The following is a 15,974-nucleotide window of genomic DNA, read 5'->3' as shown; positions in this document are numbered from 1 at the left end:
TAGATAAACGAGCTTGTCAATAAATATTTTTCATAGGCATGTCAAATGTAATTCGTTACATTTTCAATTATAATAATTTTTTATACGAGCTTAGTACGAAAGTGGGGAAAATTGCGAAAGTTGTGATGTAAATAAAGCTTGGATCATATCTGTCAAATAATTGACATCAACTATAGTTAACTGTATGTATATATATACATAAATTGTAATCTAACGTAGGAAGTTTACATCTTTATTTGTCTTTTTCTGTTTCTATAATATTGTTTCTAAATAGTATACAGCGATTGAAAACTGCACAGATAATTCAATGATACGATTTCCTCTACCATTTATTTCCTAATTTTAAGAATATTTAAAATGTAGAAATATCGTTTATGGTTTATAGTTGTTCATATAGTACATGATTTCAAGCTTGTGACCAGTTGTGACTCATCGACTTGTCAGTTCCCGAGTAATCAGATTGAATCAGACTGTACTCAATATCAAAATTCTAACCTAACAAAAGTCAAATTTCGAAGGAAGATAACGTCTCGATAAGTCAGGTAATTAATTTACATGACCATACGTGTATTCGTTGTAACAAACGTTCGTAAATTTGAATCAGATTGCAAATATATTTTTTGAATGCAAATTGTATTTCCTTGAACACACGTAATTTCTTTGATATATAATCAAACACTCATCGTTTATAAATGTTTTCATGACAATTTCTTTGTTTATAGTAATAGCAGTAAGTAGACACTTTCACTCGCAATCATGGAGTGGTTATTTGGAAAGCGGGTTACTCCTGAGGAAATGCTCAGGAAGAATCAGAGAGCTTTAAACAAGGCAATGAGAGATCTTGATAGAGAGAAAATGAGAATGGAACAGCAGGAAAAGAAGATTATCATGGATATTAAGAAACTTGCCAAGGATGGGCAAATGGTAATATAATATAGTTTACTTCTTTTAACACATACTTATCATCAATCATTCGATAGGATGCTGTGAAAATCATGGCTAAAGATCTTGTGAGGACTAGACGTTACGTAAAGAAATTCATGCTAATGAAAGCAAATATCCAAGCAGTCTCTTTAAAGATTCAAACATTACGTTCACAAAATACGATGGCTCAAGCAATGAAAGGAGTCACAAGAGCAATGCAGAATATGAATAAGTGAGAATATGTCCTTTTATTTAAAATTAGTTTTTGATATTAAGCTTTTCTTTTGTTTAATATACACGAACGTTACTCGTTTTACAGACAATTGAATCTTCCCCAAATACAAAAAATATTGCAAGATTTTGAGAAACAATCAGAAATAATGGATATGAAAGAAGAAATTATGAATGATGCGATAGATGATGCAATGGAAGACGAGGCTGACGAAGAAGAGAGGTAATTACAGGCTAAACATAATTGCCATCTTAAACTGAACCTGAAATTGCTTATTTTAATCACATGTATTTTGCGCAGCGACGCCATTGTATCGCAAGTTCTGGATGAACTAGGTTTACAATTGACGGATCAGCTGTCTGGTCTACCACAGGCATCCGGCTCGTTAACTGTATCGGGTACGAAACAGCCAGTTGCAGCTGCTGCAGGAACCGATGACGGTGGTAACCTCGCGGATGCAGATGCAGATTTACAAGCTAGACTCGAAAATTTACGACGCGAATAAAAATGCGTAATTTTGAAAGATGTATAAAGTATGTAAAAAAAAAGCATTGACTTTGTAAGCATATATGATTTTATACGCTCTGCAGCTTTAGTTAGAGGTATGGATACTTTAGTGTAGCATTTGCACTTGAATTCATTCATTTAGATGTACAATCTGTAATATATAAAAGTGTTAGTTAAAACAATTCTTCGAGAAGAAAGGCATCTATGTTGCCCGAATTATTTATTAAGTATTATTTTTACATTACCGTATGTTACTTTTTTTATAACAATGGAGCAACATTTTTTCACGTAAAAAAATTAGTAAAGAACACGCCGAATTACTTATTGAATCTTACGCTTATACCTACTACGTACTACGTATCGAGAGGGCTACCGATTAAAATGCAATGGACAAATTTTAAAATAAAGTGTATCTTGTCATTGCATTTTATTAAATATTAGTCTTCTTTTTTAAACTTTTGAACTATCATGGTTTCTCATGTGGGTTCCCGTCATTTTTGTTCAAGTAAATAGATATCTGGCGGTGAAGAGGTCGAACTAATTTGCGGAGTTTGGTCAGCCCCTCTATCGGGAAAACGCTCAAGTTTGTCCTCGATAGTTCCTTTTTTTTACTGCTAGATGGCGGTATTTACATACTTTTTTACCAACATGATGGTAATATATCGACAGGTCGGTAAAGAAAAAACCGTGTAAATGGCGCCATGTAACAGTAAAAAAAGGAACTATTGAGGACAAACTTGAGTGTTTTCCCGATAGAGGCGCTAACCGAACTCCGCAAATTAGGTCGGCCTCTCCAACACTAGATGGCGACGACAATAATAGTGTATGGCGCCATCTAGTCGTAATAGTGGAAACTATTTTTACTAGAAACTTGGACGTTTTGTCGTCAGATAACGCCACTATAGATAAAAAAAATTATATGGTTAAAAAAATAACTGACAAAAAGGAATTAGAAAATATTACTTACCTAATATTAGATATTAATTAAAATATCAAAGAAAGAGGATGCGAAGGGTTTGTTAAGGCCATGGAATTTATAGGGAAAGAAAAAGGAAAGTGATATTCTTGATTGGGAGAAATAAATAATTCCGCGAGAAATATGAAATATTATCTCTATTAAACAAAATGTACATATACATAATAATGCGCAGTGGATAATCATTCTAATATCCTGACCGTGAAATACAGGTATAAAATAGAAGTCTGGTCTGGTTTGAAACATGGCCTAGTAGACGTTGAAAATGAATACGAACGGTTCAATTAATTGATCGTAGTGCACTGAATCGATAATTCGGTATCGTTATAGAAAGTTTCAATAAACGTATCTATGCACAGATATAGGGAAAGTGAAGACAAAAGTAACCAAAAGAAAATAAAGGAAAACGTTTGTTCTTTTACGATAATACTAAAGCAGAGGAACGAAGAAAACGAGAAGCGCACGCGAAAGTCCGAAGTAACCGATACATATTTCTAGAAATCGTTTGTTACGATATAGCAATCCAGTGTACGATAAACCACTATTCTATCTTAATTATATTTAGAGAGTATCAACGAAGTTGCTGTTAAAAGTGCTGGTTTATCATTCTCATTTCTTTTATCTGCCGTAAGGACGTTCGATTCCGAATGGGTTCTCGTACATCCGTGTTCGAACATCTCTATCGTAACCTGATCACGTGCTTCTGTTTGCTACACACTGAAATCACTATCGCGTGCCCTTTCGTAATTCCTCCGTTCCTCGAATGGTAAATCCTATAGAAATACGATGTAGTTTACAAAACTGTGATGGGACCTTCTGTCAATCACATGTATATATATTGTCAATATCTTTTAAACATCTCAGAGGTACCGCCCAAGCACAACGTACCCCAAGCTAGAATCTTTATATCGAGGAGATATCTTGTAGCGCCCCCTCGTCGTGTTTACTTAGAATTAAACGCGTTTGAAAATTCGCGCGTGTTCGATACTCCGCTAGTCACACGAAGTACTGAAATTTATTGGATAGTAATCGTAATTGATAGTATAGATGATGGTAATAAACACTACGCGAAATAAAAGTGTTACCAATTTTATGATATCGGGGATGGATTTGTTTCGCTTGTAGTAAAACGAATTTATACGAGTTTGCGATGTTGGTCGATCAACGACCTGGTAACTTTTTTGGCGGGAAAAAGACTACACTCGCAAGCGATGTTACATTAAATCGTGCGGAAGAATGAAGAATTTTTTTCGGTTAGTTTCTATCCACGCCTTTATGTTCGTTCGTTCGCAAATTGTTCACGTAAACAAATAGTTTTTTTTTACCCTGATATTTGTGCAGTCGAACGGAAATTAACGATCGCGAAGGAACAGAATCGGAAATAGTCTGCTTCGAGTACGTTTACAACTGTGTTTCTTCGATGGTACCTAAAGTCGCCGATGTTTCTTAAATAGCACCGTTTCTATGGTTATCGTTCTCTCCAAATACAATTTTATACGCATATTTATCAGAGTCGCTCTGGAAATTTTTACTTGGTACTTATCGTGATATCGAAAATATGTTTTTAAATACTCGGTACTTGGTTCGAAAGAAAAATCGTAAACGAGAGTTGCGATTGAGGACGTGTCAGGTAAATTCTAGAGAGACTATGAATTTAAAATTGACAGCCCTAAAAGTTTAACAGTCAACGTCATCCAAATGAAATTGATTTCCCAGAGTTCCCGCGCAAAGTTTGCAGAACGAACCTGATGCATTTGCTATGACGTGCGGTATTCTACGATATAATAGAAAGTCGTACGCAACATCGAACCTCGTGTTATTACCGCGATAATTATATGCTTCTCATTGGATGTAGGGGGAATAAATATGCGCGAAGGACAATTCTTTTTTTTCTTCTTAAATATTCGCTATATAGGTGTGGGATTATTAGACCTTATACACGGTGTCTGTGTCTGTGTGTGTATGCGTGTGTGTGCATTATGTACGTTTGTATGCATTTGTTCTTACGTGTACCGTACATACTCGCATGCATGTATGAAGATAGGTCACTATACACACACGCAACGTACATATGCCCCTTCAGATGTATATACAGGGTGTTCCAAAAATGTTGGAAGTCGTTGAAAGGGGTGGTTCGGGAGGTGATTTGAAACAACTTTTTCCTTAGCGAAAATGTTGTCCGAGGGTTATTGAAGGAGATATTAACGAAAAACCCCGACCAATCAGAACGCGAGTATGCCGGGGGAGCGGCCGCGGTAGCGTATGAGCGAAGCCGCCTAGCGAGTAGCCTACGCCCCACCGGCATACTCGCGCTCTGATTGGTCAGTGTTTTCCATTAATATCTCCTCAACCAAGCCTCGGACAACATTTTCGCTAAGGAAAAAGTTATTTCAAATCACCTCCCGAACCATCCCTTTCAACGACTTCCAACATTTTTGGGACACCCTGTATATACAAGGCTGTGTCAAGCACAGCCTACATTAGACGCAGCGTTCAAATCTGACAGCTTTCTTCGTTATTATTTTTTGTTCGTTTCTTAATTTGCTTGTGGAGTTACGAATAGGAAACCTTAAATCGATTTACCTACGGTAGGTATGTGCGAATGTATCCCGATCGAGCATAACGATGCAAATCAATGGTTTTATATCGCGTCGAAGTGGGTTAAAACAATCGTATCGAGGAAGACTATACCACTGTCGTTAGACTACGATGCTAGATTCAGAAATAAAGTAATCGTATAACAATTGGTTGGGTCGAACCATGGATTCGCACATGCCTGATCTATAGTAACTACTATAATAATTTTATTACGGCGATCTCCGTCTCGTGTACGTATATTTTTCTTTTTACAACTGTTTTCGCGAACCGTTTCTGTACGCGGGTAGTATATGTATAGTAATTGTATATAGAATGCTTGCGTGACAGGTATTATATCGAACAAGAACAAAAAAGAACGCGTCAGAGGACTGGTCGAAAAGATCAGTTTGATCGTGGACGTTCGTAGAATTGTGGGCGAGCTACAAATTTATTAGGCTTATTTGACTCAAAATATTCGTAGAAAGTAACGAATTCATCCTTATGCAATCAACGTAACGTATTCTTAAAAACAAGACAACATGTTCGAACGTTCACGAAATTGTCATAGATTGCCGGTATATGTATGTATGTATGTATGTATAGTATATTGGTTTTGTATTCTCAGTAAGATATTTACAAAAAAAAAAGTGTAGCAAAGTACGCTCGTTTGTAACATATGAAGTATAATATCACTGGGATCCGTGACATTATTTTTTTTTCCTTCTTTGGAGAGATATTAATCCTTTTCGTACGTGCGCGATTGTATTTCACTATGTTCTACGTTAACACTTGTGTAAGTTGGTTTGATATTTGAGTCAACTTCGCGAACTACTACTATTTTTATTATTATTATAATAATAATTATTATTATTTTCATTTTTTTTTTTTTGCTTCTTTTAACTAGGTTTTGTCGCAGTCAGTACCGTTTTAACGTGTAATGGATACAGGAGTCCGGCCGTTACGTTAACCCTTTATTTCCCTTAATTGTCTCTCAATCGTTCATCGTGCGTAATCTACCCGGTGAAAATTTTGTCAACGTACGTGTCTCGATCGTAAACATAGAAAGCTTCGGATATCTCGTTAAGGAATTACTTGACTCGCTTTTGCCCGCGTCTCTTCGTCTAAATAAAGGGTTAATCCCCGTTCTGCTGTTTGTGGTATACTCTTGTTGTCGAATGGTCCGATAGTTATTGCGGTATTACGAGCGTTTTGCGACGATCTCGACTTTCCTACACCCCTCTTTATACGTGATTGAACTTTCGTTTGCGACGCCCATGAATTTACGGACGTACTCTATTTACTTTGGTCCTTTGCGAATTACGTTTCGTTCGGTAATTCAGGGTCGCTGGCGGAGCCTCTCTTCCACGAAGCTGTCGCGAACACTGTCTGCCTGTTCCCCTTCGCTTTTGAAAATACTAGCGAAAAGAAGTAAACGAACGAATATATTGATATGTCGTAAATGCGTGAAACCATAGCTACATTTTTTTATGCTTTCTCTTGAAAAGAACCATACGTCCTTACGGAACAGTGTCGTCAGCTTTCCCGTTCTCGTCTTTTCCCCGAATCTCTCGAATAGTAATAACGCAATAACATCCGCTACTTTGGAACAGCAGTTCCACGCGTCTTATATTCTAATCGCGGGTCCTCGATTTTTCGAATAAACGCTACCGAAGCATCGTTACACTTGGAAATTATCTACGAGAATCAATTGTTTTATTTATATACACGGTAAAAAGAAAGTTCCCGTCGGCCCCTGCCGCGCGCACCGTTTATAATAAGGAAACGACGAGTCCCCACGAGAGAACAAGATCGTTTATCGTACATTCTAATGGTACAGTGTCTCGTGGCGACTCGGTTTCTTCTGTATTTACGCGAAGAAAGGAAAAGCGTCGATCTATCGATCCGGAACTGAATTGGACCTGGGACTATACCAACAATTTTTTAGATTCGAATACTTTACGGGTACGTCAAGTACTCGGACGACATTCGTCGAGTGTCGAAACGTTCGAAAGCCTGCAAAATTTGATGAAATAGCCCCAGCTTTAGCCGATAAGTGAGCGAAACCGAATGTATCTGAATAGTCCGCGAACATAGTGCACAGAAGATATTTTACCTTACGGATAGTTGGAACGTGTTACAGTTTCGGGAATGGGAAAGGGGATCGAGTGATCGTAACAGGTGTTCAGCGATGAAAAAGATTAGGAACCACGGACCTAACGCTTAAACTAAGACTACGTATATCACCGTTCGAGACTAGAATGGATTTCCAACGGGGGTCAATCAAAGACGAACGGATTAAACAAGTGAACGAAGAAACATTTTTTGGTCAAGCGCTTAGACGAACGATACAAATCTCTATTCTATCAAGTGTCGCTTATCGATGAATACCTTTGTTTGCCGATCTGTGCGCTTACGTCGGAAACGGTTTTATTTTACATATTTACACGTCGCCTTCCTCTTCGTTTAACCTACCCCCTAATCCCTTTTCACGCCTCGCGTTCACGCCCCCTTTCTTTTGGTACACAGCGAATGATATTAGATATTGTTTGCAACTCGACACAATGCACCGATATATTACGTCATGGATATACGATTTTATACGCTAGAGATCTTAGATAGTTGCGAGACGTAGCGTTCCTCCTCGGTTTACGCGGTACCTGGTGGACATGAGCAAAGGTCTCGTCAAATTTTATCCATCTCTAGTTCTTGGTGTGTTTGCCTCTAGAAAAAGAATGAGAGAAAATCCAGGATGATCCATCTGCTTTCGATAGACTAAGCGCAAAGAAACCGCGTAGGTACCGCGCGTGATCCGCAAGGATAACGCTACAGAGTCGTTCCACGCGAAACAAGGACACATTTTGGAGCAACATTTCGAGTTTGGCTGAGGAGTTAACTTAAAAACATCATCTTTTAACGCGACGTTTCTTCGTTCGAAGGACTCGTTAGGATAGCTAGACTACCTGTAAACCCCGAGAGGATCTAAGAATCCGAGATCTCTGTATTTAATGCGCTGGGTCAAGACTAACGAAAGACTGCAACGTATCCAAATCTCAGCCAAGACCAATATGTTGCTAAAAAAAAGATGGCTGGTTTCACGCGAAACGACGTTCTCGAGTAAAGCTTTACGAACTGATTAACTTCCCCGATAAGTGATCCGCCTGACGGCGCGGTAGCGCAACGAGCGCGACGCTTGAGAAACCGACGCGCAGAGGATTGTGCGCATGACTCGAGCACAGGCCTCGAGTCATATAGTCCAGACCTGCACCTTCTCCGCGACGATGCACCAGCTCGCGTGGTCGTAGTAGGACGAGATAATGTGCAAGTTCTCCACGTATTTGTTGATCAGTTGGTCCAGCTCGCCCTCCCTGAACACGTGATAGTACTGATGGTATGTGATCGCACCGCCGCCGCGGTCCGACGGCAAGGACTCCTGGGACGAGGACGCGCTCAGGGTGTCGTTGCTTCTCGTGGTGGTAACCAGGCAATCGGTGCTGCGTTTGCTGTTGTCTGGGTACCTGGATGGCGTTTCCTCGGAGGCGGATCGCCTTTGTATCTGGAGTCTGCGTTTCTCCGCGTACGATTTCGGGTACTCCGTGTTGTTGGACGACAGAAGGGACACCATGCTGCTGCAGAGCCTCCCCGTCGACTCCGCGTGGCTACCGTCGCTGAGGCTGATCGTATTGTCGATGGAATCGCCGATGTCGCTCGATTCCATTGAGTTCGCCGCCCTGAGATACGCTGGCTTGGAAGGATGCTTGTCCAACGAAGCGTTCTCCCTTTCGTTCATGAACTCGCCGGTGTTCGAGACCATCACGAAGTCCATTATGTCCTCGGACGTGCTTCGGTGCATCTTGTCTTCGAACTCGTTCAGATTGCCGACATCCGAGCCTATCTTCTCGGTGCTCTCTGTGAAACCGTTGCTATTGCTGCTCAGCCAAGCGATCGTGTTAGACATGTCGTTGTATTTACTAGGCTTCACGGACCTGGCTAGGTTGATTTCGTACGGCATCGTACCGCGCTTGTCCAGGTCTCCTCTCGTCGTTGACAACGTGTCATACAGGATCTGAGTGCTTCTGTCCACCTGGTTCTCGAGTTTCCGATCGTACTGATCGGTGTCTTGCATCAGATTCTCGCTGAGCTTCTCGGTGACGTCTATCAAATGCTTGCGGCACTCCTCGCTCCAGGTGTCCTCTACTTCGGGCAACTGGTAGCTGTCGATCAAACCTGAGTGCTTAGTTCTGAGTTTGCTTTCACCGGTGAGCGACGTTTCGACGGTCTGTTGCGTCGGTTGAGACGAGTACGATCGACTTTGCGTTTTCTGGATGGCTGTCTCCACGGCGTCCTCCAAGGAGCTGGCGACGGTGGCTACCGCCTCTATGAGCCTCGAAGACTGAGACGAAGTGCTGTCCCCTTTGGTATCTTCTTCTTTAGAGTCTGCCACGTACCCCGACGACTCATCCGCGGTCGTGTCGCTGGGATCCGACACGTTCTCCGCAGAACTGTCCAACACTTCTGACTCGGTGCCCTCGGACTTGGTGCTCTCCTTTTTTATGTACCTGTAATTCACGAAGATGTTGTGAGTTGTACATATATATATATATATATACTCTATATTAATTTCATACAGGTTTATTCTACGTACCTTTCATCGGAGATCACGCTGATCACCGAGCCCACCGACTCAGGCGAGGACACTCCGCTGGAATCGCTGTCCAAGTCGTCTGTTTCGGGATTGAATAACTCCAGGGAGAGCAACCGCGGCAGAACTTTCGTAACGGTCTCCAAACGACCGCTGGCCGTGGTCGAGGCGCGCCTAACCAGGGGAAAGGATGGCTTTGTTCGCGTCGCGAAACCTGGTTTCTGTTTCAACAGCTCCTTTATCTGATTCAACCTGGCTTTACGGCTGTCCTCCTCCTTCGCGATCTCCTGGCTCTTCTCTTGCGACGCTATCTCGCAGGGTTCCTCCGTAGTTGGTAGCAGGGGAGCGGTGTCCTCGATGGTCTTGGGCTCCTCGATGTCGACGGTCTCCGACATGGACCGATAGGCGCGTATGGCTTGCAGATTGGGTTTCTTCCCTTCGAAGGAACTATTTCTACTGGGAACCGTCTCGACCTCGCTGTTCCTTCTGCTCGGCTGCAGATCTGTACTCGGTGACTGACTATTACCGTTCGAGACGTCCGTTTTCTTTGCGACAATCGTCGTTTCCTCGGGCAACGGTTGCGGGGCAGAGGTTGTGGAAGCAAAAAACGGCCTCGTGAACATCGGATTGAGGGTACGAGGAGACAAACCAGGCGGACTGGGCGGAGGCAAGGACTTGCTCGTAGCTGGGAACTGTTTGAGCAGGGGCGATATGGAAATGAGCTTGAGCCTCGCATTGGATATATCCGGTGGATATTTAACGCGCGGCGAAGGAGGAGCTGACGTGCTGCCTATCTGGTAACCAGTGGCTACCGGTATAATATCCGCCAAAGGCGGTGCGTCCTGCTTTGGCACGTAGATCACGGACGCGAAACTGTCCTCGGAGTCGACGCTCGTGTCGCTCTGCAGACTGCTGTCCTTGGACGAGTCTGAACCGTCCTCTCGAGACAGGCGTCTCTCGACGCCCTCCGCTTCCTTCTTCGGCGTAGCCGCAGGCTGATTTTTCTCGTTTGCTTTCGTTTTCGACGACTCGTCGTTGGCCGTGTCCGATGCCGGCGTATCGCTGTCCATCGACTTCCAACCCTGAAGGATCTTCACGAAACCGTTCTTGAGCGACAATCCCGACACCTCGATGTTTGTCGTCGACTGTCTAATCTTGTTCGTAAGGCCACTTTTTAACAGCTGAAACCTTCTAGTCGCGTTGCCAGAGTAGAGGGACTCTCTGAGAGCTTCGAACGTGTTTCCTTTGTAGATCAGATCCTCGTTCAGGGATGCCTGCTTCGTTATGTTCCGTCGCAACCTCTTCTTCTCCTCCAGCCTCTCCGTGGACATCAGCTCCTCGTTCATCGAGCTCTGTTTCACGATGCTACCTCGCTTCGAGCAGTGACTGGATGTTATCTAGGGAACAAGAGCAGACAGAAAAATAGAAAAATATTGGTAACGGCGCAGTTACGCTTTGCAGTACACGATTGATTCTACGCACTTGAAAGTCTGGAACGTCCTTAGTTAGATCTTGAATGGCAGTGTAATCAGGATTTTCCAAACCGACGTCGTCAACGTGAGACTTCTGCTTGACTAACCGTGGCTTCGAGCCACTCATCGACGATGAGGTCCTGGAATCGCCGTCCAAATTCGTTTCGGACGTCAACACGGAACACAGACCGGGGATGCTGGATCTGGATCTCACCAGGTCCACCCGTTGGATCTCCAGGATGTCGCCGAGGCTCTTTGACTTGATGCTCAACGAGTCCGACTGCTTGTTCAGCGTCACGTTCACGTTCTCGACGCGGCGCAACTCGATGGGCAGCTCGTCCACGTCGGGAGGCTCGTCTTGCTCGTAGTCCCTTCGACTCTTCCCGCTGCCGCTCTGCCAGCTTTCAAGAAACCAAGGCCGACTTCCGGATCCACGTCTACCTCCGGCTAGTTTCTGAAAACCGTCAATTCCCGTCCTTCACACGTTCCATCTAGAATCCATCGTTAAGTCTATTAAAAAAGAAATATCGGCCGCGATAGTCCGACCCGAATCGGTCCTCGCTGTCGCGGACCGCTCTTCCATTGCGTTCGAAGCACATTCCGCAAGCAGTTACCCTACTTTTTGGCGGGAACATTGCCACGTTCGCGACACGGAATCGATAACGCTTCCCAACGATTTAGGTACATATCGCGGGACACGTTATCGCGCCGAGATGTTAAGAAAAAGTAATTTCGTCCCGATGCACGCGAATGGGCCACGCGCGCGACACCCAAGGTTGCCGTAATTGGACGGCGACATTTCTTTACGTTACGAGCTCTCCAAGAGGCAAATAGGAAATATTCTCGTGACACGACGTTCTCTTTAACGCGATTAAATGGAACAAATAATTCCAATGGTTTATTAGCGCGGGATTCCGTCTTTGTTACCTGCAAAGCGCGGCGAAAAAAGCTGTAGCAGGTCTCGTTGGGGCTGGATAGGCTGCTGGTAGACGGCGATGGGCTGAATATCGGATCGATCCAATAGCTCTTGCTTTTGCATTTTCGTTGGCTGTTCCTGAAGCAAGAACGCCATTAGCCGTAATTATCGTAGTCACGATGGCTCCGGAAAGCTTTCGCGAGCGTTGAAGCAAGGACGCGGAGGGGGTCGAAACGTAATTTCGCCACGGCAATTTCCCACTCGCAACGTAGACTCGGCCGAAAAAGGCTCCGTGCAACCGTACAACGCAAGATAAAGTTGAAATTCTGTGTCGGAGAATTGCGACAAATTACGGGAGCGAGCACTAAATGCGCCGAGACATCTCCGACCGAGTTTTACATTCAGGGATTGGTAAACGGATACGAATCAATTTTTAAGCGGTCAGTCTTCCTTGCGAGGGGATTCGATCGATGATGTACCTTTTGGAAGATAAGTACTTTTGAGCGTTTTGATTAGAGTGCACGTCGTTGAGGTTCGGCGCTCCGGTGCGTTTCGACCTGTCCAGCGCGGAGTTCGCGCAATACGCTTTGGGCCATGGCACTAAAACATCTTGAGACTCGAACTGGAAGCAAACAAGACATTGTTTTCTGACTATGCATCGTTTAACATCGCACAAAACATCGAAAGGCTCAAATAGAAATCAAAGGTCGTGCAAGGTTTAACAATCGCGAAGACTGTATTTAGAAAAATTGCGACCGAGAAGGAAATTGCGAAATTATTCCCGGTGTTAATTCAAAGATCCATTAGGCAATGGCTCCAGCCTGAAAAAGAAAAGATCGGAATACCGGCGATATATTCGAACGGTTTACCTGGACTATGTGCATTGAAACAATCGTATCGATTGGTCGTCATGTTCGCGTGGGCGTATTTCATAGGCACGCTCGAATACCATTCCAATTCAATCGTATCGGATGACGGAATTTTTAAACCGGCTCGAATAGCGAACATCTGTCGCCGAATCCTTGGAATAATCGGGAACCGAGAGCGTCTCGAACGCTCCGAGCGTTATGCGCAGCATTCTATACTCGTTAGAAGCAATAGCATTGGCGTCGCTAATACAGATCGTCGCTATATGTATACAGGTTGGGACCGTGAGAGGAATTTTGATAAATAATAGTGGAAATAGGAGACAATTACTGTGGAAGGCTTCTCGAATCGTTTCATTCTATACTCCGGTAGCGTTACTGTTTCAGAAGTAAACAAACTGAGACTACGCCTTTGATAATCATGCATTTGATGATATAAGAATAGAAATAGAAATGAATTACTCCGGAAGACTTCCTGAATCAAGTTCATGTATTAGGTTGTCCGAAAAGTTTCTTTCGTAATTTGCGCTCAATTATTTTGTGCGGTGGTGTTTATACATTGGGTTGTCCGGAAAGTGCATGCCTATTTTTAAAAGAAAAATTCAAAGGCATATTGATGCATATTTATTGAATTATATATGTGCCATTTCGTTCCACAATCTTTGCATCTTTCAAGAAGTGTACACATGTTATTTGTTTCCAGCTATTCCGACATATTCAGACCTGTACCGCCCACTAAAAATCAGGCATGGACTTTCCAGATAGCTCAATAAATAGACAATCTAATTTCTTAGATGTTGATGTTGTAACAGTAACGGAGCAAAATGAATCGTACACACAAAATATTGTCAACGTATTACTTATTAATGAAATAGAAGAAACTTTTGGTACAACCTAATACATTGAAATATCAATGGGAATCGATAGGAAAATCTCTCGAGCGTTGTTTTACCTTTCTATGCCTTTGTTCCATAGCCCATACGGATATGACTAAACGGCCACCGATTCGCAGTACCCGAGCGAGTTCTTTCAGCGCGTGAACCCTCCTCTCCGTCGTGGCGAAGTGGTGCACCACAGCGATCGAAAGGACCGCGTCGAAACTTTCATCTCGAAACGGCAGGGCAAGATTGTCGCACATTAGCACCTGCAAGACGACAGAGTCTCGTTACCTCTGGTTTCGTCGAGGGAATCTTTAACCATTCATCGGTGGCAACGACGTGGTACTTGTAAATAAATAACCGTGGTTAAAGTACAGTCTAAGGACGTCCGGTAGAGACTATAGAGATGCTTCTTAGACAGGATTCGTTTCAGATCATCCATTATCTTCTCTTTCATTATCCTCTCTGTAAAACGCTGTGAACTTTCTATTTGTTTACATTACATATTTACATCGACGTGAATTCGAACATCGGGAGTTACGACATCCAGCTAACTAGGAAAAGGGTATCCTGAGGAGACAACGCTCCGGATACAATTAAGCCGAGTAATTACGATTAGACCGAGAGAGCAGGATACGGATGTAAGAGTCTGTTTCCTGCGCGATTCGATTCTTCAAAATGATATATTCACCTCATTTTCCTTCTCACGCGCGATATCCGTGAAACGCTTGCACCGGTCCACTCCCACCTTAAAGATGCTGTGATTAACGCTGAGGTACTTCCCGTTACCACAACCTGAACAGACCAACGTAAGCGTGAGTCATTCAACTTCCATCGTCGCGTCGAAACATCGTCGAACGCTTCTTTCTATGTATCGCGGTTATTGGGACACTCTGTATACAGGAAATGGCCGCTGTGCGTTTAACGACTGTTTACGTGAGAATATTCTGCCATGTTTTGGTTGGCCACTGTTTACCTTAACACTTTGCAATGCTTCGTACACAGGAGCCTGAATAATTTGATCACTCAAAGTCACTCCAGAGCCACGCTGATTCTACATTCTACGAAAGAAAGTGAAAGGTCTATCGGAGGAGTGTAATACCTGTACAAGAGTGGAACTCGTGTCGTGACCTTGAGAGGTCAAATTTCGTTGACCCTGAACTCTTCTCTACTCGACAGATCCGAGCCATCGAAACCTTCGAACTGTACGCGTTACTTTTTCTGCAAGCCATTCCCTGCTCTCAGCGTCCAAAATTCTAGCCAATTAATTTGGCGAGAACATCTTAATTTCGAACGAATTAAAAATGTTAGGACGAAACATTCTCGATTATCTTCAGAGTGCCTTCGAGTGCCTTTTAGTGTCTGAATGCCTTTGAGTGTCCGAGTGCCTCGGTCTAACCAGTCTGAGAGCCAGAGGTCGGCTCCTAAATCCGTTTCAGATCAATGATAAGTGGATGCTATAGGCGGAGTGCATGGTTGTCGGCTTCAAAGTTCGCCGGTCGATGAGTTTGTGTAATGGTGAACGGATCCCACGGTATTTCAGAGGCGTGCATGCGACGTGGGATCGTGTGTACGTACACGCGCGCAACCGATCCGTGTAATCTACACGGATTCGCGTTGATACATCCGCGGTGAGGTCAATTGATCATGTGAAAGCGCGAGTGACCGGAGAGCTCGGAGGAAAAAGCGAGCAAAGGAAGGAAACACGGGCAGGCCACGCGACCATAAACGTGCACACAGGTGTGCATGGGTCCGTTTGGGCGCGGTCAGAGGTGGCCAAACGGTATGAAAATGTTCAACAACGATTAAAAGACGAATGAAATTAGTCTGTGCGAAGCTGCCAGCTACCTCTGTGGAAGTTCGTTAATAAATTAAAATTCCGATTTCGTTTTCCATAGGTCTTATACTTCCTGGTCGATTAACACGTTCCGTCGGCGTGTACCACCGGTGGTTCACAGTTTTACGTACCATAGGGCGGCGTGTACCA

General features: G+C 43.4%; 2 protein-coding genes across 4 annotated transcripts in view; one reads left to right on the top strand and one right to left on the bottom strand.

Moving 5' to 3' along the window:
• Nucleotides 1-47: 47 nt before the first annotated feature.
• On the top strand, nt 48-1,983 carry LOC128888327 (charged multivesicular body protein 2a). Its single transcript, XM_054145064.1, has 6 exons — nt 48-182; nt 386-542; nt 723-924; nt 981-1,156; nt 1,244-1,378; nt 1,457-1,983. The coding sequence occupies exons 3-6, from the start codon at nt 757-759 to the stop codon at nt 1,659-1,661; spliced, it is 684 nt and encodes a 227-aa protein (XP_054001039.1). The 5' UTR covers nt 48-182; nt 386-542; nt 723-756; the 3' UTR covers nt 1,662-1,983.
• Nucleotides 1,984-4,732: 2,749 nt separating this feature from the next.
• Nucleotides 4,733-15,974, bottom strand: part of LOC128889055 (uncharacterized) — a 33,755-nt gene continuing 22,513 nt past the window's right edge. For 2 of the 3 annotated variants that reach the window (XM_054146365.1, XM_054146366.1), the window contains exons 3-9: nt 14,679-14,782; nt 14,062-14,253; nt 12,723-12,865; nt 12,255-12,381; nt 11,338-11,781; nt 9,859-11,252; nt 4,733-9,772 (exon numbers count right to left, since the gene is read on the bottom strand). In XM_054146365.1, coding sequence (XP_054002340.1) covers nt 8,461-9,772; nt 9,859-11,252; nt 11,338-11,781; nt 12,255-12,381; nt 12,723-12,865; nt 14,062-14,253; nt 14,679-14,782 — 3,716 coding nt within the window. In that variant the 3' untranslated portion in view covers nt 4,733-8,460. The remainder of the gene's footprint in view (nt 9,773-9,858; nt 11,253-11,337; nt 11,782-12,254; nt 12,382-12,722; nt 12,866-14,061; nt 14,254-14,678; nt 14,783-15,974) is intronic. The other variant, XM_054146367.1, reaches the window with a different exon arrangement.

The sequence above is a fragment of the Hylaeus anthracinus genome, unplaced genomic scaffold, assembly GCF_026225885.1.
Source record: "Hylaeus anthracinus isolate JK02 unplaced genomic scaffold, UHH_iyHylAnth1.0_haploid 11994, whole genome shotgun sequence".
Lineage (NCBI taxonomy): Eukaryota > Metazoa > Arthropoda > Insecta > Hymenoptera > Colletidae > Hylaeus > Hylaeus anthracinus.
The sequence above is the reverse complement of the archived record's forward strand: the minus strand, read 5'-3'. Positions and strand labels throughout refer to the sequence as shown.